At 47.7% G+C, this 24,854-nt stretch overlaps 1 protein-coding gene across 1 annotated transcript in view; it reads right to left on the bottom strand.

Annotated features, from left to right (window-relative positions):
- Positions 1 to 924: 924 nt before the first annotated feature.
- The window catches only part of CACNA1E (calcium voltage-gated channel subunit alpha1 E), a 376,346-nt gene continuing 352,416 nt past the window's right edge, over positions 925 to 24,854 (bottom strand). Inside the window, exons 39-49 of the mRNA XM_028168021.2 lie at positions 22,924 to 23,051; positions 17,739 to 17,835; positions 15,557 to 15,662; positions 14,565 to 14,672; positions 13,224 to 13,324; positions 12,846 to 12,952; positions 8,732 to 8,843; positions 5,940 to 6,068; positions 4,734 to 4,914; positions 3,588 to 3,778; positions 925 to 2,035 (exon numbers count right to left, since the gene is read on the bottom strand). Of these exons, the coding sequence (XP_028023822.2) occupies positions 1,493 to 2,035; positions 3,588 to 3,778; positions 4,734 to 4,914; positions 5,940 to 6,068; positions 8,732 to 8,843; positions 12,846 to 12,952; positions 13,224 to 13,324; positions 14,565 to 14,672; positions 15,557 to 15,662; positions 17,739 to 17,835; positions 22,924 to 23,051 (1,803 nt within the window). The 3' untranslated portion in view covers positions 925 to 1,492. The remainder of the gene's footprint in view (positions 2,036 to 3,587; positions 3,779 to 4,733; positions 4,915 to 5,939; positions 6,069 to 8,731; positions 8,844 to 12,845; positions 12,953 to 13,223; positions 13,325 to 14,564; positions 14,673 to 15,556; positions 15,663 to 17,738; positions 17,836 to 22,923; positions 23,052 to 24,854) is intronic.

The following is a 24,854-nucleotide window of genomic DNA, read 5'->3' as shown; positions in this document are numbered from 1 at the left end:
CCCACTGGAGCCTGCCTTGCTAGAAGGAGCAGCCCAGGTCTAAGCTGAGGTATATTTACTCATCACCTTAAAGTATCCTGACAAACTGACCCTCAATCACAAACTAGCTGTAGAAGCTGCCCGTCCAAGGGTCCCTCCCTCACGGGAGCTCCTCAGTAAACTCAGAGGGACTCTCTCATTGAAGCTTCTCTGGTTGCAACCTGTTGGCCTTTCTCATCTCGGAAGAAGTCCCTACCAGGTGATGTGTAGCTCACCTTGGATGTGTGTGTGCTGCCCTCTTGGGGAGTGGCTGGGAAGGCTAGGCCACTGGCACTTGGGCTCACTGGCCTTGGCACGGCACTGGCCTTGCTGCCTGGCAAAGAGGTCTTCTGCTCCTGGCCCAGAGTCTGGGCTGACATTCAGCCGGTATGTGCTGGGCCGGCTGCAGCACCGTTCTACATACTGATTTACCTCTATACTGGTTGGAAAACTGACTCTGCCTGAGCCCCTTAAGTGCCCCCCTGCCACACTCAGCCCACCCTCGGGGCTCCCCCGTGCCCGGCGTCTCCCGGGCTAAGTAAGGCCTGTCGTGGCATGGGGCACCAGCGCTAAGGCCGGACTCCACTCTCATCAGCTGGTGCCCTGGTCACATGGGTTGTTAAATACTTTGAAAATATCACCCTTACCAGAGCCTTCGGCACCTCCCTGGACCTTAGGGGACCTCCCTGGCCTATCCTAAGTGAACACAGCACCTACTGAGTGGGCGACAGGCCTCACACGGGACTGTAGCGACCAGCACCAGCAGCTCTCCGCTCCTTTGCCCCCTCCGCTACGGTGAGGGCGGCCGGACTATGGCTTTGCTCACCCAGACCAGCTCTCGCTGCTGCCACCACAGCACCCCGACCCCTTCCCCTTTCTCCTCCCTCTCTGCCTCCTACCCTTGACATCCAATGCTCCTGAACTCAGCCTGTGCTTCCTCTGGGGACGCAAGCCACAGGATAACGCATGAGATGCCGTCGTGGTTGGCCTGGTGGCAGGGGTGCTGGCCGAGGAGGAAGGGCTGGTGAGGGAGGAGAGTGCTCTCCCAGGGTCTCCATGACTCCCCAGTTAAGAGCCAGAATGTCTTCCAGGCTTCTCAGGGCAACGGGCATAGCCACAGGCCGGCCCGACATCCCCACGGCTATAGAAAAGTGGGAAGGGGCAAGGGGAAGCAAAGCCATCCTCGTGTCCCTTCACCCCTGGGAATAACCCTCCATGTTCTTGTATATTCTTTCCCCAGCAAAGAGGCAGAACTATGGCAGTGCCCATCTTGCCAAGGGAAATACAGCGATTTGGTGGGTTTGACCGGTTTTCCTTCTGTCCTTCCCTTCCTCTTCTCTGATAATGCACGGTGTCCTTCTATCTTCTTCCTCCCTCTTCCTCCCTCCCCCCCCGGGCCGCACTGGCTTCCCAATTGGGGTCTTGGTTATCTCCGTGTTGAGAGAAGAGCATGCATCGGAGGGGGGAGCGGCCTCTAGCATTTGTCGTCTTCTTCCGTATCACTCAGAAGGTCGCTGACAGCTCCACACATCACGCCTGGTCCAGGCCCCCCGCGCCTCCGCCGCCGATAGTGCCCATTGGGCATCTGCCAGCTGTGCCGCAGGGGCGGGGCTGAGCCGATGGTGTTGGACCGGCCGAGGCTGGTAGCCACAGCTGCTTCAAAGGTGAGCGTCTCCTCCTCGCCACAGTCCGAGGCGTGGGAGTCTTCGTGCAGGGCCAGGTAGGGCTCAGAGATGTAGCGCTGTGGGGAGGAGGGGTGGCCCTGATGTACGTACCGGGGGTTGGAAGACTCGGGCAGGCTGGCGTCATTGCCCTCCAGAGCTTGGGAAGTCAGTGGGGAGCCGCCCTCGCTCCCATCAGCAGGTGGGGAGATGCTCCCAGTGTGTCTCAGCAGGGAGCTGTAGGAAAGGAGGGGCCGAGGCTTTGGAGGGACGGGTGGGAGCTGCCTACGACTTCGTCTTGGGGTGCTGGTGTCAGAGACGGAGGGGATGGAGCTTTCACTGAGGGACCCTGTGCCCTGTGCGGAAGGAAAAACATGGCATGTTAGCCTGGGTTTGGCATCATTCCTACTTGGGACCTGGTTAAGGTCCCTAACCCCTCCTACAGAGAGCCACCAGAGTCCCCTCTGCTACCAGTCACATCCACTCAGGGACACAGAGATTACAGGAGACTGAGGAGCCAGTACCATCGAGACCAGGGTATGTCGACTTTCAATATGCTTATGCATCTCTGGGGTCTTGTTAAACTGCAGACGCAGCTCAGGAAGTCTGGGGTGGGGCCTGAGATCCTGCATTTCTAACAAGCTCACAGGTGCTGCCAGTCCATGGAACAGACACGTTGAGTAGCAAAGATCTGGAAGCTCACTCTCTCTAGCACATGGCACGTTGAAAGAAAGACTTGAAGCTTTTGGGAAAGACAACTACATGAAAGGTAAACGAATGCTCTAGAGTTGCTCTGTCTGGGGAACGTTCTTGGGAATTGGATCTAAGGCCATGGCAAATACCTTCCCTCATCTTCTCTTTTTGCATCTGGGTTTTCAGTGGCGTGCTAAGACTAACTTGGCTTCTACACCCCCCCACTCATCTGCTGGTTCAGGCCTGACTTTACCTGTTCACCTATTCCCAAGGGTCTCCGAGCCCAGGGGTTGGTAAATGGACCTCCAGCTCGGTGTTGAGGCTTAAGGTGTGCGTGTAACCTAGGAACCAGATGCTCAAGATCTCCTGGGAGATTCTGGGGTCCTTCCAAGTGAAGATTTCTGGGTTCTACTTTACAGCAAGTCTCACTACTGAAGCAGAAGGCTTGAGGTCCCAGGAATGTGCACTTATAACAAGCCCTAGGTGACTGTTCTGCACTAAAACTCGACACCACTGCTCTAGAAGTAAACTTCTCAACTGCGTCTAAAAGTTGGCTGTGGAAGCCCTTCCTCTTCCCCACTGCTCACTGCTGATGGGTCTCACATCTGGACTCCGAGAGTATTGGAGCAAGGTAGGGCAGGGAGTGAGGGATGGTAGTCAGGAGGAAAACAGGGCCAGAGAATGTTTTCACACAGCTCTGGTAGTTATATCTTAGACCTAGGCTGATGTTTCAGCAACAGGCTGGAAGGAGAGATGCTCTTCCTCTTGGGATGGCTGGAAGCTAGATAGATGAAGTTGAATTGATCTGACTTTTGAATCCTGTGTTGAGAGAGGAATCACCATTCCAACCAATACTAAGGGTCATATGACTGGTCAAAACTTTTCTGGCTAAAAAACCATCCTTTCCTCTGAAATCTGCCTGAGATATTTATGAACTTATTTGTTGTGACTTTGTGACTCTGGATTCTGAGAACCAAGATGGAATGACCCCTAGACACCATTGTCTTTCTTGGGGGACTCTTTGGTTTCCTGTGAATTCATACCATTTCTGAGTACACAAGCGTTAAGTAAAAAGCTAACCTCTATGCACAATGGATGCAGTTTCCTGTGAAGCTGAGGTCTGTGTGGGTGCTGGATGCCCGCATTTTGCACCTAATGCTAATAGCCCGCCCCTCCCTATCTTCTGCAGAGGCTCAGCTTCCTCTCCATGCTCACCGGTCTGTTGGGGGTCTGTGACCTGCCCTCGCTGGGAGACCGGGACTGATGACGTTCTGGGGACTCCCAGTCGGCCTGGGTCCCTCGCTCCTCGGAGTTGCAGCGGGACACATCGGGAGAGAGAAGATGCTTTCGCTCTTTCGATCGTCCCCGCTCTCTGCCCCCTGAGCGGTGGGTGTCGGACTTGTGGCCTATGAGAGATGACAAAAGCAACTATCATAACTCTGCCCATCCTGGCTGCTGAACACAAAGATAAGTCTTACAGCTTGGTACCAGGCCCCTCAAGGACCCTGGCTTCTGCAGACATGCCAACAGGTGATCTGAAAGGGAAGAAGGAGAGAAAGACTGGAAAATTACCCTTTTGTGAAGAGGTAAGTGTGCAAGCCGCCACTGGAAAGACTTGCAAATTCAAGGATGCAATCACTCTCTTCTGCTTCCATTTATGCTAGATACAATTAAGGTAGAATCTCTGCCAGCAATGTGGCCCAAGAATCCTCTATGTCCTAAACATGGGTGTGTAACTTTTTAGAGGGAAGATGGCATTAGCAGAAGGGAATTAAGAAGTGGCTATGAACAAAGTAAACACAGTTACTGTAATGCCCTAGGACTGAAGTCAAAGGATTTCACTTCTAGTCCCCTCTCTGCCACTTACTGGCCCTATGATATGGGACATGTCACTGCTTTTTTATCTTTGTTTCTTCACTTAGTAAAATAGTTTGAACCAGACTAGTGATTTTCTGTTTCTATCAATATGACCCTTTTCCTTAAAAAACAAAACTCAAATGCATAAAACAATTCCAGGTAGCACTGTCTGGGTCGAAGCACAGTTAGTGGGTAAAGCTCCGCCCTTGCCAGGGGGTCTCTAATGCATCCCTAAGGCAGTGGAGTGGTTTTGTAGAAGGCCCTTGGGAAAACTCTGTTTTAATGATTTCTATAGCCCTGCTCTGGAAGAAAGAAATCTCATCAGCCTTTGTGATGACTAGAGAGGGTTTTGTTGCTTTGTTTCATGATGTGAGTCAGACAGGAAACCCCCTTTGTTAAGGAGCATTCTTCCTTCACTCTCCGCAAGCCTATCTTTATCTGGATTCTGTTCCCGTGATTTTCAGTTCTTGTCAGAAAAGAGGCAAACGGTGAAGACTCCCTCACCTGAGTCAGAGTTCAGGCGGTGGGATGACAGCCTCAGGGAGGAGTGGTAACTCCGGCGACGCGACTTGTAGGTGTTTTCGCTGCTTCGCTCCATGGAGAATTCCTCCAGCCAAGAGGAATTTGAACGCTTTTCCCGAATAGTGGAAAATGAACGTCTCATGGAGCTAGGTTCTGTCACCACCTGGAAACATGAGCCCCCAGAAGAACACAAGGTATGGATTAATTACTGAAATGGTCTAAAAGTAAGGAAGATGTAGGACTGAGATTGTTGAAGATTGCAAATTGTCACCTCCCATAAATGCCTCTTGCTCAGACCTTAGCTGGAGGAAGCTGTTTCAGAAAGTGTCTTTATGTTAACATAGTCACTGGGCTGGTGCAGGGCTCCTCTTCACGCTCAGGAAAGCAAGGAGCTGAGGGTCCTGTGCAAGCTGCCCATAGAGCCATCTACCCTGGAGACTCAGCCAGGACCTGCCGTGAACCTTGAGCCACTTTGAAATAAGTGAGGGCAACTGTCAAAAAGTCTCCACCATGAAAGAAGCACGGCTTTGCCTTTTGTCTTTTGCCCTCCTCAGAGAAGGCGCCACCCTATAGCGCTAGAGCTTAGGAGAGCTTGTAAATGAATAGCTCCTGAGAATGCACTGCTCTCTCTCGATCAGTCCCACGCCAGCTCCACCTTAAACTCTGGCATTTTGACTTGCCACAGATGTTAAAAACAGATCCACAAAAACTTCTTGTCTCTGTCAAAACTTGATGTAAGACAGACAGACAGTAAAAAGAAGCCAGGAAAACAGACAAAGAAATGAGGGGTGGCCTGCACTGGTTAGGACAGACAGTCCTGACACAGAGCTGTGTGTGTAAGTAACTGTGTATGTGCTAGAGGAACCAGGAAAGGAGAAAAGGAAGGAAAAATACACAGGGGAAATCCTGGAAAATATTTCTTGCATGGCTGGTTGAGTCTTGAGGATGTTGAGCCCATCGGGGGCCTGCCCTTTTGCTGGCTAGGCTGTTGTGGTTAGGGTTTCACTGGAAACACAGTGTGGAGGAGCAGGCCCTGTAGAGAAGGCCCATGAGCCAGGTTGTGCTTATAGAGAAGGGGTGGGGGCAAGTCAAGGGCTCACCTGAAAATATCAGATGTTTGTTCATAACCCACCAATTCAATACAGCCCAGGATGCCACTGCATATGGTAGGTGGTGGTTGCGTTTTACCTGGGGATCCACAGTCAGGCGTGGCATAGAGGATGCCCTCCCAGATCCCGCATGCTCCTGGGTGTCCGAAGGAAGGTAGATGCCATGGTTAGAGGGCTGCACGCTTTTTAATTCACTAACCTCTGGCTCCTAGAAATAAACACACAGCCAAGCTTGTGGCACTTGATTCCATCCCATTGCTTCTCACTTCCAGTGGATGATTCTGCCTCCTCCATGTGAAGAACGGCTTTCAGAAGAGGCACTTGCATCTCTAAGGTCTCAGTTGTATGTGTATATATGTTTGTGTCTATGTGTGCACATATGTGGTATACCAGATGTCCCAAACAGAAAGCTCTAACTAGGATTGAGGGATAAGGATCACCTTTTCTAGTTAAGTATCATCTTAGTTATCACTGAGCAATGCTTCAGATTTTATAGCTTTGTGAAATTTACCTTCTGCAAGTTGACAGTATGGGGTTTATTCTTGTAATCTGAAGAAGCCATTTGTCAATTAAATAGAAACCACTGTTTTAAGGAAAGTCACCAATTTCTGGTGTCAAGTGTATCTTCTGAAACCTTAAGACACGTGATTTTAAGAGCTTTCTTATGATTGAAACCATCCAATAATGGGGGTGGGTAGCCATCTTTCAGGAATGCTTTAGACTAGTGCAGTCTAATAGAAATATAACGCAAGCCACTTATGTAATTTAAAATTTCCTAGTAATTACATTTTAAAAAGTAAAAAGAAGTATGAAATTTAATAATAGATTTTATGTAACCCAATATATCCAAATATTCTCATGGCAACATGTAATCAATATAAAAAATTAATGAGATATTTTACATTTTTTGGTACCAAGTCTTTGACATTGGTATATATTTTACACCTACGGCACATCTCAATTTGGACTAGTCACATTTCAAGTGCTCAATTACCGTATGTGGGCAGTGGCTACTGTATAGGACTATGAGAGCACTTGAGAGCTTTTAAGAAGGTTGGATTGGAGAACTCTAGGGTCGTGCCCAAATCATTTAATTGTCCTGGTTAAAGAATGTTAGTTTGGCAAATGTACATGCTCTGTATAGACAGCTAGTGTCATTGTATAAAGAGTAGAGCTGCTTTAAAAATGTTTACATGGGTCACCCAACAAAGAGACCTAGGAATATCTTGGACATCTGGAGATTATACCAGAAAAAAAGCATTTTACATTTAGGAAATGACACCTAAAAACATGGGTGTATGAGTAGGGTACTATTAAAGGAAAGGGGGCCTGAGACACCCCCTTGGCCTCAATGACCATTTAGCTGAGTGGTTCCTGGTATGAATGGGAGGACTGCCTTCAAAGGACATGATGTGTGCACCTGAAGAAGTTACAGTGTTTGTTTGTTTGCAGTATGTGCTTTATATAGCACCCAGGTCTGACTCAAAACAGATGTGATAACAACACTGCAGTCTACGTGGTAACAACAACTGCAGTCAACGGGTATCAGAGGTCGTGCAACACACGCCCACACACACAAATCATGGCCATGTCCCAGGACATTGAGCAGGGGGCCCCAAAGGATGGGCAGGAGTACACAGTGGTGAGTGTATAGCATGGGCTGACACCTGAATTGAATTACAGACACCAGTATTGACAATGAGATGAACATATATCCAAAAAGTCCTGGCACTACAGCTCAGCCCTGGGAAACCTGCAGAAAGGATGACGTAATAAAGCCTCCCTGTGAAAGAAAGGACACATTATTGAGATTTTTCTCACCAGACAGACACGTCACCAGGCAAGCCATAAAATGATGAGAGGCCCTTTTAAGAATTAAACTATCTGTACCAATTAGTCCCTGGGCTTTGGTGCTAATCTCCTCAGGAAGGCAGGGAATTGCTCCAAGCACTCTTACCCACTTTACCAAGAACACCCTCAGGCCACCACTCATACACTGGGAGGGGGGGAGTATGGCTGTCTCCCCAATACAACTGTGTACAATTCCCTGTCTCCTCAGTCACAGGAGATGGAATCACTCATTTGCTGGAGTTATTGAAGTGCTTTTTCCCCTCTGAAGGGTACCCATTCCATCAGACATGCCCTCCACTAGCAGGCCACACCCACACTCCACCCACACATCCATTCAGGAAGGCGCTGGGGTACACAGTAACAGTGGGGAGGGGTCAGGGAAAAAAATGAAGGGGAGAGAAGAACACAGGTGAATTAGAATCAAAGTGACACGGAACTCACTTAATACAAGCTGTCTATATAGACTGTTGCAAAGGTTGGGTTTTACCCTTTTTCTTTCCAGACCAATAACCACCTGGACTTTAATTCTAAGCTCCAGAGGGAACTTGATCTCATGGCTCCTGAACTAATAGTAAAGTCCATCATCTCTGGGAGTCCTATTTTAGCTTTGTATTATCAAAATCTAAAGTTCCATCTGTCATCCATTGTGCCATTCATTCTTATGATGATTCATCCTAAGGCTCCCTCTCAAAGGCAAGATTTCATTTGTGACTTCTGCTTCTCCATTTGATGCCCAGGGGCATAAATTAAGAGGGCTTGGCCTGAAGCATTATAAGTTCCTGAAGCAGGTAAGGAGCCTCTGGGGCTGTAAAACCTGAAGCGGGAGCATTTGTCAAAGAACATGAGAAACTCATCTATGAAAGGGGAGATGGCAGGAAACTTTCAGGGTAATTGGTTGGACTACCAGAAAGGTTTTTTTTTCTGATGGAGCAAGGCTATGGAATAAAATTTGAAAATGAGAGTGGGAGGGATCGGGAAACCAAGGAAGTATTTTTGAGGTCATGTAACTCATTCATTCACCAGAGATTGCTGTTCCTGGAATTGTCCATCATCAGCTGGGTCCATACAGGCCAACTGGAATATTTCCTGCGGGGAGAGTGGACTCATCGAAGGGTATCCACTCCGGCCACTCCTGCAAAGCAATGCCAAGTTCAGAGGTAATGTGTGCATGAGAGAGAGAGAAACAGTCATGACGTAGTTGTCATTACCAATTCCCACCCAGACAAGACTTCCTTCCCAGCAAGGGCAATACCCTTTAGCCTTGGCTGCCTTGCAAGCCTGGTAACTTACAGGTGGCTAGCCCTAGAATAGAAAATTTTTTAAAAAAGCATTGGAAAAGAGGAACCACTGTTTTCAACCTGCATTTGGAACCATTCATCATTTTGCTGGCGACTAGCATATCTATGACAAATGACATCATTTGTCACACTCAGCCATATGGAAGACCAATGCTAGATTGTAAACCTGTTTCTGCTCAGTTTCTCCATTCGGCAGAAAAATGCCATAGTTTAAACAGTGAACAGTTTGTTTAAATATTAAGCAGTCATGGTCTTTTAAAAAATTTCCTCCACTCTCAGTAAGAATATGGTTTTATTGTGCCAACATCCCCGGCCAAACCAAACAATCCAATGCCATGAACATTTACTGAAGGACTGCTCTGTACCAGACACTGTCTGTTGGCGTATGAACTGAATGGAACGATTTCAGAAGAGGTGAAAGAGGTGACAACGTCTGGGTCGATGGCTATGTAGGAGGATGCTTCAATGGTGATGAGGTAAAAGGACAGGGGCAGAGTGGGCCAAGTGTTTAGGGGCCTCTGAATGAAAAGCATGGAGAGCTGTTGCAGTGTGCCTGTTATTAAACCACGGTTTGGTACCTGAAAGACACCCTCAGCCAGTGGGATCCACTGGGCTGTGTAGGAGAAAAAAAAGAGGCAGCCAATCTTTCCTGAGAATTTGGCTGCTGCTGCCACTCATTGCTACTAGTACAGTAACAGTTCCTCTTTGACCTAAAAGCCAGCATGCAGACTCAGCTTCCTGATCACAGGAAGAGGAAAGTGGTCAGTGCTACTGGGGCAGCAGCTCCCTCAGTGGGTGTGGAATTAGGAGGGAGAGATGGGACACCGTCTCTGCCAGCGTCCCATCTGCTCCAGAGAAAGCCACTGCAGAGTCTGCTGCTAATGACTGTGAATCCAGTGGAAAATCTGAGACCTAAGCAAGGATTGCCAGTTACTGAAAAATAATCCATTAGACTGGGATCATAGGGGAAAATCTGAAGAGCGGACTTTTCACCCAACCTGTCCCCTTGCTGCTAGTGAGGGCTTTAGCTGAATTTTTACAACTGCTAGAGAGCAGTCTGCTATTTAAACGACTGCTTAAATGTCAATCATCTTCTTCTGTGTGCCTTGGCCTGAGAACCATGGGAAACAAGATAAGCACTGCTCTGTAGGAAATGGGCCCCCTTTTGTCCTACAGAAAATGAGTAACTCCAGGATCCCCAATAGGTCGAGAGGACACTTAAAAGCACTGAACAACCTTATAGACCTGAAGAATTTGAACCCTGAGTAACCTCTTACTTTGAAAACCTTGTCTGGCTTCTCATGGTTATTAGGAGAGTCCAGAGGCCTCTTTCATGACCCACTTCCTACCTGGCCACCCTCCTCTTGCATTACTTTCCCTTATTCCCTGAATTCCAACATGCTGGGCTCTCTCAGTTGGTTGAATGTGCCAGGCTTCTTTCTGCCTCAGGACTTGAATAAAGGCTGTTCCCAGAGTGCAGGATGCTTCTCAAACACCCGGTCCCTTGCAAACTCTTTTTTGAATTCATCCTTCAAAATTCTTCTTAAAAGAAGTCACTTCCTTAAGGAAACCTTACCTGATGATAAACTCGTCAGAGGTCTCTCTCACATGCACTCAGGTCATAATGCATTTTTTTCCCATCCTAGCACTCACCAGAACTGCGATTAAATCATCAAACGTGACAAGTTTTTTTCTTTCTGATAATTCTGTTTCATGTTTGTTTTTCTACCAGCTGGAAGCTCAATGAGAGAGGAGACCTGTCATGTTCACCACGCTACCCGCAAAGCAATCTCTACTTGAACAATTCAGGGCTCTAGAAACACAGATGGTTCCAAAGAACCAGCCTGCTGCTCCACCAGCATCTCCGTTTCAGGAAATGGACCGACATCCACCTAGAAGCTCAAACCAGAAACCCGAGGGTCATCTTGGATTCCTCCCTGTCCTTCACACCATGTAGCAAATCAATCACCAAATCCTATCCGTTCTGTGTATTAATTGCCTCTCAAGTCTGATTCTCTCTCCCCATTTCTATCCTGTTATTCCAAGCCACAGTCTCATAATATTCACAATTGCAGCCACGTACTAAATGGTGTTCTATCTCTCGAACTGCTTCCCTCCAAGCCACTGAGCCCACACTGGATTAAAGAATGATCTTTGGAAAGCCCAAACCTGATCATGTCACTCTGATGATCATGTCACCCATTATCCTTGGATGACACTAAACTTCTGTATCCTGCCTGTAAACTTCTGTATCCCTACATCCTGGCCCCTCCAAATCCATCACCTGCCACGTCCCCTGATATCTCTGTGCTCCAACCATCATGACAGTTCTTAGGTTCCTTAAACTTACCATACTTTATCTCACCTCCTGAAGTGCTTGCTTTTGAGTCTCACTCAAATGTTACTTCCTCAGGGAAGCGTCCTCAAATCCTACGTGAGTTGCTTCCTTTACACGGAGTCACAGTAGCCTACCCTTCCACATTTTAACCTTTATCACTCTTGTAATTTCTTTTTTAAGAACTGTGTCCATGGAGACTGTGATCATCTTGACTGAATCCCCAGCGTCTGAGCCAGTTTTTGGGTCACACCGACTCTCAGTAAATATTGGTCAAATCAATGAGTAAATGGATTAATAAACATACGGAAGAGAGGCTGGAATAGTCCAATGATGGGAGTTAATCTGTACAGCAAATTGTTGTGGCTAAAACAGATCTGGATGGTGGAGGGTGTCCTCTATTTCTAAGCCAAAGACCCTTGCAAAACACTGTAAACTCTTCCAAGGAGGTAGTCCTAGTACTCTAATCATAGCTCTTGACCACCTGCCTGCACAGACCAAAGATCAACATGCACTTGTTTTTTTTGTAGACAGGAGAATCCATACCTGCTACTTTAACACCTCACATGTTTTGTAAAAATGACCGACGGCCTTGGTTGTTTTTCTTCTTTTCCAAATGCGTTGGATTGGGACCTTTGAAAACAATGCTTTTCAAAAACAGGTCTCCAACACACCACAGGCAGAAAGAAATTTATGGCGTGATAGAGTCCAAATGGTATTTGGACTGAGGGCTCATTCCTAAGCCTGGGATTTCACTCTTCTGACAATGACTGAAGTTGTGATATTTAGTGATTTACTGGTTCCACGAGAGCTAGACTGGAAAAAAGTCACTAATCATAACCAACGACCACAAGCCATTTACGTTGGGTAGAGGGACCCTTTGGGTACATCACTTGTGATAAGAGAAAGAAAGCATTAAAATGAAGTATGTATATTACATTAGATCCTTTATGGCTAACGACCACATTGGGGCTAAGGCTTACAACTCGGAAGAATTGGCACATTCCTTAATTAGGGTTTTGTTTCCACTTTCAATATAGAAAATTAACAAAAAATTGTTTTGCCTGATTTAAGGTTCTTTTTGTTCATTACAGATAACACAGTGTAGTGGGAAGACTCTGGGCTTGGAAATAACTGACTTAAATTCCAATTCAGCTTCCTACCAGCCATATGGCTTTGGGCCACTTAGTGAACCTCTCTGAGCTCACTCTAAAGTGATGATACTAACACAGCCCCTTTCTTCCTTTGTCCATTCACAGCGCTCCCTGTCTCTTGAGCTGGCCATAGCACCAAACACGCTCAGTCTGCTTTTCTATTACCCCTGCTGAATAACCATCTTAAGATACAACATGTTGTCTTCTCACCCTCAGAGAGGGGATCATCCATGCACCTCAGCATTAGTATTAGCTCGGGCACTTCTAGGCAATGAGTTTCTGGGTCTGCCCGATGGCACACGTGATAATGCAAGCAGGAGAGTCATGGACCCTCTGGTTATACTCACAGGCCTGAACTGGGGTCCTGCTGGAGATAAGGCAGGGCTTTGGCATTAGCAATGATCTCCTGAGGCAGAGATGACGGCTCCATCCGCTGGAACATGGGTGCGTTTTTCTGTGTTAGAAGTGGAAAGGAGGAAAAAGGAACTCAAATGACTGTGGGGGCAAAATACCATTTGAGTAAAACAGGAATATGACTGATACCCTGTTTGACTATCTGAACCTCTGCCCCACTGGGTTTCTAATCCCTTGATCCTAGGGAGGCTCCTGGACCCTGCAAAGCCTGACCTCTGCTTCTAAGCACTTGCAGGGCACTGTGCCCCAGGGATGCACAGGCCTGTCCCTTCAGGGGCCCACCCACCCACCACGCTGTCCTTGACCTTCACCTGTTCCTCCAGCTGCTGCCTCTGCTTCTTCATCTTGCTCTGTTTATAGTAGTCCATGATCATCATTGCTGCATAGATTTTGCCCACAGTCAGGTCGGAGGCTGAAGACACAAGTGTGGCATGGAGGGGAACAGGGAGAAGACGGTGAGGGGAGAGTCAGGACACCTAGGAAGCAGGTTTGCCCCTTCGGCCACCCACCCATCCAACATTTATTGAGGGTTCCATCTGTGCCAGGCACTGAGGCTACAGAGTGAATAGGTCCCCATGTCTAGCCTCAGGGAGCTTCCACGGCCACCCAGGGAGGGTGATGTTACCAATGATGTGCAACACATTGGTAAGCACCTCCCCACCCCCAGAATGGTCTAGGTTTCCATCTCTTAGTAACACCACCTTTTCCCCAATGGCTTGAAGGTTTGCTGAACTGTGTTATGTGGAAGGACAGAGCTATGTAGCCAGGAGGTTTCATCCACAACCACAGTGACCTATCTTAAGAAACTGTTTTCCAGTGTAGAGGTTCCTCAGAAAACTGAAACTAGAACTACCATGTGATCTGGCAATCCTACTCCTGGGCATATATCCAGACAAAACTCTAATTCAAAAAGATACACACACCTCAGTGTTCATAGCAGCACTATTCACAATAGCCAGGACATGGAAGCAACCTAAATGTCCATCAACAGATGAATGGATAAAGAAGCTGTGGTACATATATGCAGTGGAATACTACTCAGCCATAAAAAAGAACAAAATAATGCCATTTGCAGCAACAAGGATGCAACTAGGGATTATCATACTAAGTGAAGTAAGTCAGAAAGAGAAAGACAAATAACATATGATATCACTTATATGTGGACTCTAAAATATGGCACGAAATGGAAACAGACTCACGGACATAAAGAACAGACTTGTGGTTGCCAAGGGGGAGGGAGGGTGGAGGAGGGAAGGATTGGGAGTTTGGGGTTAGTAGATGCAAACTGTTACATATAGGATGGATAAACAACAAGGTTAGTATAGCCCAGGGAACTATATTCAATATCCTGGGATAAACCATAATGGAAAAGAATATAAAAAAGAATATATTTATGTATATAATTGAGTCACTTTGCTATATAGCAGAAATTAACACAACACTGTAAATCAACTATACTTCAGTAAAAAAAAAAAAAAGAAACTGTTTTCAATTAATGACCAAAGGAACTTGAGAAGTGAGGGATTTTTGTTTCCTAAGAATAAAAGAGCACCCTTCCCTTATCTCTTTGATCGTTCTGTGTTCCCCCCAAAGGTGTGGTCTTGGAGTGCTGGGCCCACAGTGACAAGGATACCCTGGAGGAGACCCCACACCTTTGGGCATGGGCACAAGCAGATCTAACATCTTCTGGGACAGGTGAGGCCAGATGGCCAGGGTCTCCTTCTGTAGCTCTGAGTCTAGCTGCTGCCTGTCCGCACCACCTAGGGGAAGATAAATTTATTAATAGCGAAAACAGAACAGACACAGAAATAACAAGGACGGAGGGAGGAGGTGGGGCAGGAGCTGAGTCAGCATGGTACCTCATATTCTCAGAGGGGATCTTGGTACTTAGTGACAGTGGATCTTGCAATACTGGGTCTTTCTGCTGAAGATGCAGAACACATTTTGGCTCCCGTTTTCAGTGACTCAGGGATATCCTGTCACAGAGAGCTGAGGCCCTGGGACCAAGATCAGCCTCCTCATTCATTTGCAGAGGCTCCCAGCTGCTCAATGTATCAGAAGGGGAAATGCAGAGAGCCACAAGCCAGCCTCCTCTGCCTTTATACGTGTATCAGTTCTTCCAGCGATCTGACTCCAGAGTCTGAGTGACCTGATTTTACAAAGGATTTGGGTCAGGCAAGAGCAGGAAGCTGGAGGCCCATCTGGAAGTAGTAAACCCTTTCTTTCCTAAACCACTGAATTAGAAATCAAGAGGAACAAGATACTGCCATGAAAGCACCTGCCACAGAAGCCTTCCAAGTTGTTAAAGGCACCACATAAGGGAAAAAAAAAAAAAAAAAAAAGGAACTAAATTAAAACTCGTTTGTTCAATCAACAGATATTTCTAAAATGCCTACTATGTGCCAGACACCAAAGATCACATACTGTTGAAGTCAAAAGGAGGCTTAGTGATTATCAAACCATTCATTTCACCAAGAAGAAAGGGCAAATATTATAGTTATTGTAGCTCAGAGGTGAAACAGGGACCCTACTATTGGATCTCCAGGTCACTGCATCATCAGATGAATGAAAGGTCAAACATTTCCATCCTGCGCCACCCTGCGTGAGTTGTTTCAGAATCTTTTTCCTTCTTAAGCTTACTGACCTTTGGCGATTTTAATGTCCAGAGCTGTCCGGATCAGAGCCATAAGCGTGGAAGTGAAGTGGACAGTCATGTCCTCAGCCACTGGCATATTCATCAGGACTAACCTCTGTGTGAAAGAGAGAAAAGACACAGCAGGAGGAAAAAAATATATCGAGAGAAACCTTGGTGAGAAGGGAGGAGAAGTGCAGAGGTCAAGTGCAGAGACAAAAAAGAAGGGCAAGGATTCCCCCGTCCCCTGTCCCAGTCCTGCCCTCTCCCTGCTTCTCACTTAAGGCTCATTGGCTGCTGTTTTGTTTTGCTTTGTTTATTTCTAGGGAATGATGCCAAATTCCAAGGGAAGAGGGACTAATCATTCTGTAGGACTCCTCCACAGTCCTAAGAATGTCTTTAATAGGGATTCCTAAAAGCAGTGGCTCAGGGAAAGGAGTCAGCTCTGTAAGGTGACTCCATTCCCTGTTTCAGGGCTGCTCTACAATTCCACTTGTCCCATGAATACCCCCCAAACTCACATGGGGGAGATTTTGCTTTGCTTATCTGACTTGAAAGATGCATCCTGATGCCCCCTTTTTGAGTCTTTAAAGGATGAAATTTGCCAGCACATGGTTGAACATGCAGAAGTCCAGCTTATCCAAAAGATGAAGTGGAGCAGAATGGAAAAGTGGGAGAGTGCAAACAAGGTCTAGGGGAAGAGGGCTGGGGAGAGCAGAGAAGAGAAGGGTGACCAAGGCAGGAGCAGAGTGGGCAGGCCTTGTTCCCCTCACCCAAAGGAAGGGGATCAAACTGAAATGGCCAAATCCACTTTCCAGAGAGTATCTTGCTTTTGGAATTCTTTTAACTTTTCCTCCATTCCCCACATCCCTTCTCCCACTGAGCTTCACCCCAGAAATTCAAAGAACTTAGGGCCACATTCCACCACCTGGTACCGTTAGATGTGGAATCATGAGCAAAAAGGATGCCAGCCCCTAAGCTGCAAAGGAGGAGCCATGTAGTGGGGTGGATAAGGGTCCCTAATGGGCGCCCCCCCCCAATTCCAATGAGATGCTCTCTGGAGCTTTAAACTTGGAGGTAGCAGCAGGAGAAGGTCCTCCAACAGAACCACCAGCCTAGCAGGAAGGCAAGTGTTTCTTCCCAAGACAGGGTTTCTAAAACTCCACTGGAACATCTTGCTTAATGTGATGTCACAAACACGGTGTCTTGGAGTGTAAGGCCAGTTTCTTGTTTGTATCTGACTTCCATCTCTCTCCCACTTCTTTAGGCTTCTAGAGAAGTGGCGACATTGCTAGGTTGTATTCCTAGGTGAATGAAAGAGCTCCAGAGTTCTGGGTCAGTCTGAACAGCAATGGGGAATTAACAGCAACTATTATTCATTGTGGAGAACAAGTTCAGGCCCCAAGGCTCTGAGCATGCCAATGTCAGTTGACTCCCAATGTACAACGCTGTCCTAAGCAAGCTGAGGGGAAGCCACCCATAGCTCAGTCATGCCGAGAAGGCAAATCTAATGCTGAATGCAACTTGTGTCCATCATTACCCTTTCCTTTGAATTGCCAGGAAAAATGGGTAGCTGGGCTAATGGGGAAGGGAGCTGCATCCTTCATCATATATCATGGGATGGAGGTTGTTGTTCCTCTTTCTTTTCTGGTACCTAGAAGGAACCATGCCATCATTCCTCCCTACGTCATGGAGGAAGAAATTTGTTAAGAGTTTTCCTCTCTCCTAAAAATTTCTTCTTGAACCATGTTTAGAGGAATTTCTGCATTATTTCCTTAGCTTATCTGATTGAAGATTTTTTTTAAATAAGCTCTGATAGCTGTCTTGCTGTAGGCTTTCTTCTTGCCCATATATGCTATTCCACAGCCCACCACTCTGCCTTCTCTAGAAGGAAACATGCTACTTAACACTTCCTTTCTAGTAACCCACTCACAAGAAGCCACACACTTGTAGCAACAGAATAACATTAAAAAAAAAAAACCACGTCGAATAGTCTTACACACCACCTTGTGTATCGATTCAGGACTTCATCCTTCTGTGAAGCTTCATGATCTTTTCATCTCATCATTCCTTTTTTCCTTGGTTCCCTCCTCTCCCTCCCCAGCCCGGCTTCCTCCCCACGTTCTGACCTCCCCACAGCTGGCGCCCATTTCCTGCTGGCCACTAGCCCAGAACAAAGGAAGAGGTGGTCTACCTTATATGCCACCTTGGAGGGACATCTCTTGCCGAGGCCTAGCGGTGGTGACATGAGAGTCAGCATTTCATACATCTCAGTGTAATGGATGCGGCCACTGCTCATGGCGGGGTGGTGAGTGGGGATGGGGGAGGGGTGGCAGGGAAAGGATGCAGACAGGGAGGAGAGGAGAACAGGCATTCCCGGGGAGCCAAAACACACAAACAAAAGAGTACAGAAAACAGGAGAAGAAAAACGAAACAAAATGGACAAACAGGAAAAGAACAGGAAACCCGTTAATCAAGGCAAGTCGTACACGTGTCTCCATCCTGGTGCGGATTTATAGCACACCCAACACAGACCCGGGAACGTGGCAGCAACCTTTGGTCTCTCTGCGCGGCTGTCACAGGGACCAGTTGTCTCCTCCAGGATGAGCATCACCCTACCTCTCTGTTCACCCATCCATCCCGCATACAACACAAGCTTGTCTTCAATTCCCAGGGCTGTGTGAGAGTGGTATAAACCAGATAGACGGTGTTCCAGCCGTGGGTTAGGATTTCTGGCCCCGGCTGGGGACGGGGGTGCTGGCCTGGAAGTCAGGCCTTTGTCCTGCTCTGAACCCGCAGGCGGAGCATCGTGTATCCCCCTCTGTGGTGTGAGTGCAGCAGGAGACGGCGGCTTGCGTTACAGCTGCTGCTCAGAGTCGGCCCGTTGCTTCCACCTGGCTCTGGTGGCAAGAGTGCTCTTTGTGCCCCGGCATGCCCCAGGGGGCGACGGCATGCTGGGCACAGAAGAAACAAAACCAGGAGGAGGAAGAGCATCTCGCATGCCATGCTGCCCTCCCCGGCTCTCCCACATGCGGCTGCAGGTTTCACCAGGGTGGAGTTTAAAGAGTCTCTGCAGAGGCAGCTGTTCGGCCTCCTGAGTATGGGAATCACTTGTCACCAGCCCAGGCCAGCTCCTTCCCATCGCCCAGCCTGGCATCTTCCTGGGCCTAAGTCGTCTTCCAGCTGCCAGACTGTGCTACGCCCCCGGGAGCCCGAGCTTCCCTCCTGTAACACCAGGAGAGACTTCCTTATCTAGTGGGCTTGGCCTTGGAGAGGGGCTGGGTGGAGAGGGAGGTCCTGTGTGCCCCTGAACAATGTCCTTGGTCTCACCAACAAACAGTGACTTGGCAGTTACGACAGAGCCCTCGGTGCCTCCAACAGTACATGGCAGGACCCTCAGGCAAGAAATCTGCTCCGAGCCCTCCGCCCTCTGCTGAGACCTTCCCAGACCCTCTGAGCTAGTAAATTCTCCCACCGACTCTATCCTCTTTGCCTTCTTGACTTATCCTCCCCTCCTGTCCTCATTTTTTCATTATTTCTCACCTCCTTTTTGTCCTATAGCTTTTATAATCGCTTGTGGCCAAACTATCCAGAGCTGGGCAGAGGTAGGCATGGCTAGAATCACACTTTTCTACACCGTATATGGGATGGTGCTACTAGTTTGCTAAAAGGAGGCTCTCTGTCTCCAGGGAAATGAAACCAGAACTCCTTGCTGAATTCAAAAGATTTCTGCATTCTCTGGAGGAGGGAGAGGTCCTTGTGGTTAAATCCACAGATTAAGGTGGAGTGAGGAAGAGAGAGAGAAGAACGTGTGTGTTATACTTGCATGAATGAGTGTGTGCATGTGAAGAAAACAGAGGTCAAAGCAGCCTCCGTTATTAAGTCCTTAACTCTTTTTTTTATCCGCCTTCCCCCCAAAACGTGCCCTTCTTCCTTGTGTAACAGCTGCTGGTTCTGGGAGGGTTTGGACCTCTTTAAACTCAAAGGAAAGCAACATGAAGGTTCCCTCATGTGGCGCAGTGGTGGTGGAGCAGAACGGAGAGGAGGGGGGTTGGAGGCTGCACCCCGCCGCCGGTCACGGTCATGGTCATGGTCACAGCTGGGGACCGGAGGCAAACCTTGCAAGCCACCCTGTAGGGGCAGTTCTCTCCCAGGCCCAGAGGTGGCGAGATCACCCGCACTAATTTGTACATATCCTTATACGGGATCCTGCCGCTGTAAAGGAAGCAGAGGTGGGTTAATAGGACACTCAGAGAAGGGTAGGAGAGAAATGACAGCCTAGCCATGAAGGGGATGGCTGGAAGAGGAAGGGCGGCTTCTTTCCTTGGGCCCGGCAAAGCCAGATTAGGAGAGACTGAGGACGAAAAGCATCAGAGAACCACCACTTTGCAAACAGCATGGTAAGTATCAGAGAACCATCGCTGCAAAATGCACTGCCTCGAATTTTCTAAGGAATCAGAGCTCATTCAATGCCTAGTGGCCACGAGCACCCAGAGATATCTGTTGGGCCTATACCTGGCCAGATGCAGAAAACGGAACCTGGCTCCAGCTAGGCCTCTAAGAACGAAGCCCACCAATTCACAAATACCTCTGACTGCCACCAACAGCGGACACCAGGCTGCCGTGAAGCAGACTGCAGAACCCTTTGCTTTTCGCAGACACTGATTACAGTCAGTTACTCAGACCCGCTTGTCAGGGCAGTGGGAAAGTCAGCCTCCTTCTACAGACTGCGAGAAAGAAATTTCCCGTTAGGCTAATTAGCAAGGAGCACCGTTGGCATGAGGGAACTTGCAAAGGGCTTTGCTTCTCTTTGTGGCAGATTTTTCCCCGAGTTCTGCTTGGGCAAACTCTTCTCAATTTGGCTGGAGCCTGCCGGGATCTGTGCTCAGAAAGCAGCCTGCAAGGGAGCCGAAATGCTCTCCTGCCAGCCCTGCTCCTGCAACCCAGCCCACAGGCAGCTTGGTCAGATCCAGTCAGAATTCCAGGAACACTGCGACCTATCTTATCACTCCCCTTACACAGAGCCTGCTAGAGAATTCTGATTTCCTGTGTAAAGGGCAGACTCAACAGTTGATTCATTTTCAGTGGCTAAAGCATCTGCTCCCTCAGGGGCCAGAACAAGTCAGCAACGGCCAGGGATCTGAGGGTCTGGACACATCCTGGTACAGACCAGGGTTTCCACCGGAAATTATAAGCACGCATTCTCCACCTCCAAGCATCCAATCCTCGCCAGTGATGTCGAGACTACAACTTTGCCCCAGTGTCACTCTTCCTAGTCTTTTCTTGATTTTGCTGTTGATTCCTCCTCTTCTTCCAAATAGCAGCTCAGCCGTACTTCCAAGTCTCTTGACTCTTGAGGGGAGGTTCATTTTACCATGTGTTCTTTTGTTTCTTATTGTGGATGGGACATGGGTGAGTTGGTCCTGCTGTCTACAGGCTGATGTGCTCTGCAACCTGTCTCCTTTTTGAAGACATTGGCTTGCTTTACGTTGGTTAGTTTCTCCTCTCATCTCATAGAGAAGGCCAGTAAAACTATAACCAGGACAAGTTACACTGTGAATTTCAAAGTAGACACAAGAGGTTCTCCTTGGTCTTTTTGCTCTTTCACAGCTCATGCGTCTGAGTCTCATGATTAGTTCTCGTGGAATTGTTCTTCCCAGCAGATGGAAGAACTGGGGAGCAGCATGTTTAATGCCCAAGGCACTTGGGTCCCAAAATAATGTGAACCCCAAAAAGCTGGGGTTTCTGAGAGCCAAGGGCTCCTGAGTGAGGCTAGGTGAGCAATGAACTCCTTTGCTAGCAGCTGCTTTCTCCTCTCTCAGGTGAGTGAAGAGGTCCCTTCGTGGTCTCCCGATCCCATGGCCATCCAGCTTTACAGACACCAATTTTTCGTATTTTCTTTCCCATGTGGTAATTAATTATAACAATAGTTACATACATGATTTAATATAATCTTCACAACCAGCCTTCAAGGTAGGCAGGATCATTACCACTATTATACAACAAATGTGGAAGCTCAGAGTGGTTGAGTGACTTGTCCAAGGCCACAGAGCTGACAAGATACAGGCCTGGCTGCATTCCCCTGTAACACAGTGCCCACTGCATTCTAAGCAGCCTATCCTACTAGAAAGAAGGCCCAGAAAGTAAAAGCCATTGCTCAGCCATTATAACAGGAATGGATTTAGAGAACTCTGTGCTAAGTCATTAATAATTACTGAGGGGAAGAGGAATTCTGATTCATTATTTCAACATCTAAAGAAGTGACCCAAGTTCAACAAGCCTCATAGGAGGACAGATTTGGGAAGAGTCTTAGATTATGAAGTAGTTCCAGGTGGAAGCAACGTGGTCCATTCCCATGAAGGATGGAATTTCTTGTAGTATTTTCAGAGGGGGACCAGAATGGATAGATTGGCGAGATAAGATCCTAAAACTAAGATGACTTCGGACAGAAAAGTTCCCATGGAGTGAGTGCTCACAGCACTCTTACCCTGTCTTCAACTGTGAGGACCAAAAGGCTGCCTTTGAACTCTAAATCAGGGATTAGCAAACTTTTTAAGTAAAGGGTCAGATAATAAATATTTTTGAATTTGAGGGCCATGCTGTCTTTGTCACAATATGCAGCTCTGCCTTGTAGTGTGAAAGCAGCCATAGACAGTGCATAAATGAGCATGGCTGTGCTCCAATAAAACTTTATTTGCAAAAATAGACAGTGAGCCACACTTAGCCCATGGGTTATAGTTTGCCAGCCTCTGCTTTAAAGCCCAGAAGGCACAATATCACTTGAGAACTATCGGAAAGTGAAAAAGACCTAGGGAGGTCATCCCCGCAAATTCCTGCCATTTAACTCAGTTCCATGCAATAAAAATCCACAAGTATTTAAGCAGTCAGTTAGAAGAATAACCTGCTTGCTTTTTTATATAATTTCAGAGTTATCTGAAACTGTACCTTTTGAGAGGGATGAGGGAGAGAAAAGACTAATGTCACTGACCATGGTGGCCAGCTGTCCAGCTGGCCCCAAAAACCCTTGTCAACCCCCCTGGTGACTCAGAGGAGTCCAGTAACCATTTTGGAAGCTCCTCTAGGGACTGACTCAAACACTCTGAGGTGCAGACTGTGTACTGAGATAGGCAAAGAAAGGGAAAAGCCTGTCACAGAAGGAAAGAGAGGGGAAAGGAAGATAAAGAAGCTAAGTGGTCCATAACTGGCTTGATGCCAGAGCCAGTCTGAGGACCTGGCCTCTTCCACGGGCCACAACCAAGAGGAATCTCCTCTCCTTCTCTAACAGGCAAGCATGGGTGGCTCCAATTCCAACCTCTTCCTTGAGAACTCCAGAGGCCCTTGATATGGGCCTCATGGGGGGCGCCGAGAGGCCTACGCACCATGCCGCTCTGTCATACTCTGCCCAGACACGGACAAACTCGTCCAGGTGGTGAGGCCCCAGGATGGATGAGTCCCGAGTCAGGTACTCAAAGTTGTCCATGATGACGGCCACGAACAGGTTGAGCATCTGGAGGGCAAGGGGGAGAAGAGGAGTTAGGAGAAACCCAAAGCAGAAAAACAGGCTTCAAGGCAAATAAAGAATTCAGAAGTTTGTAAGGCTGAAGCTCCTAACCAAAGCACTGTTGATCCTGCTGAAGGCAACGCAGCATTTTCACGACTGAACTACACATGTCATTCTGCGTGCATTATGATTTCACTTTCCTATGCCACTTTATATTTGCAAAGTACTCCTCAGTCGCTTTTGTTATCTATTAAATTTCTTTCATTGTTAGTGCAGCAGCAGAGGGAGTAGCAGCAGCAACACGTTCTCAAAGGCTAGAGGAAGTCAAGGCCCGACACCAAGCCCCCCTTCCAGCCTCCCTCCCCAACCCTTGCTCCCCAAAGCGGCCAGTGAGAGAACTGGTGGGATGCCTTAGAGCGGATGAAGGGCTCACTGTGCGACAACTTGAAGCTGTTCATGGCTCTTAAGTGCTTCCAAGGCCCTGTTCTCCCGCTTATTTGTTCAACAACGTTTATTGTGCACCTACTATGTTCCAGACAGAGCTCCAGGTGCTGGGGGTGGGAGTTAAGAAAGGTCTGGTCCGAGATACATTTCCATAACTAGCTAGTTGCTTAAGGCACAGCAGGCGTTCACTAGATGTTGTTACTTGAATATTCTTAAAGACATATAGTATGTAGCAGAGACTGTGATGTGTTGGAAACATACAAATGTTACATATTTTTTTAAGAGCCATGAAAGAAGCATGTACAGCAGGGACAAAAAGGAGTATGGGTTCGAATTTCATATAATTTTCATGTCATGAAATATTATTCATCTTTTGATTTTTTTTCTCAACTATTGAAAAATGTAAAAATCATTACTAGCTCATGGGCCATAGAAAAACAAGTGGTAAACTGGATTTGGCTTGTGGGCTATAGCTTGTGGAGCTCTATATAATCTTATCCAGATTATACAGGAAGCAACAGGAACCCCTAAAGGGGTTTAAACTAGGAGAGAGACCAAGGGCTATATGCATTCAGAAAGAACACTTGGTCGCAATGTGGAAGGTGCGGAAGGTGGGCAGGAGACCAGGGGGAGAGTTTTGCAATGCTCCTGAACCAAGCCAGTGCCAGGACGGCAGCCTGGATAGAGAGTTTAAGGAAGTGGACTCAACAGGCCTCGACCAGAGTGAACAGCAGTTCTTTGTTGTTTCTTGGCCATCCAGCACACATATACTGTACTTCCGGTCTCCTGGGGACACACCCGTTACCTATTCCCAGTTAATATGGTTTAGTGGGGCACCACCATGACCCAGGCCTCAACCAGCCATTGAATCCCATCCCCCTGGGCTACAGTGACTGGTGAGCCAATCAAGGCCAAGAAAATGGCATTGAATATTCTGAGCAAGAGACTTGTTCTTCCTTGCTGGCCTTGAATATGTGGGGAATGAGGTATACAGCTGCTGCTACAGCCGTCTTGGAGCCAAGGACTGGAGGTGTTGGAGAAAAGAGCTCACATGGAGAAGCCTGGGGAAGAGATCTGTCAATAAAGAAGGAAACCTGGTCCTGGGGATGTCATCTGAGCCCCAGATCAAGCTTGCTTAAGCCTGTCCTGCCAGACTCTTCATTTATATGAGCCGATAAAATCCCTTTTTGCTTAGGTCGGATGCAGCTGGACTTTCTGCCACTTGCAAGTGAAAGAACCTTGCCTGACAGAGATGAATTGGCTGTGGAGGTGAGCGAATAGGAGCCTCTGCTGCTGATTCCCAGGTTAAGTGGCTGGGTGGGTGGAGGTGCCAGATATGCAGACAGGATACACAGGATAAAGAGA

The sequence above is a fragment of the Balaenoptera acutorostrata genome, chromosome 1, assembly GCF_949987535.1.
Source record: "Balaenoptera acutorostrata chromosome 1, mBalAcu1.1, whole genome shotgun sequence".
Lineage (NCBI taxonomy): Eukaryota > Metazoa > Chordata > Mammalia > Artiodactyla > Balaenopteridae > Balaenoptera > Balaenoptera acutorostrata.
Note: the sequence above shows the minus strand (reverse complement) of the source record. Positions and strands in the feature narration are given on the sequence as shown.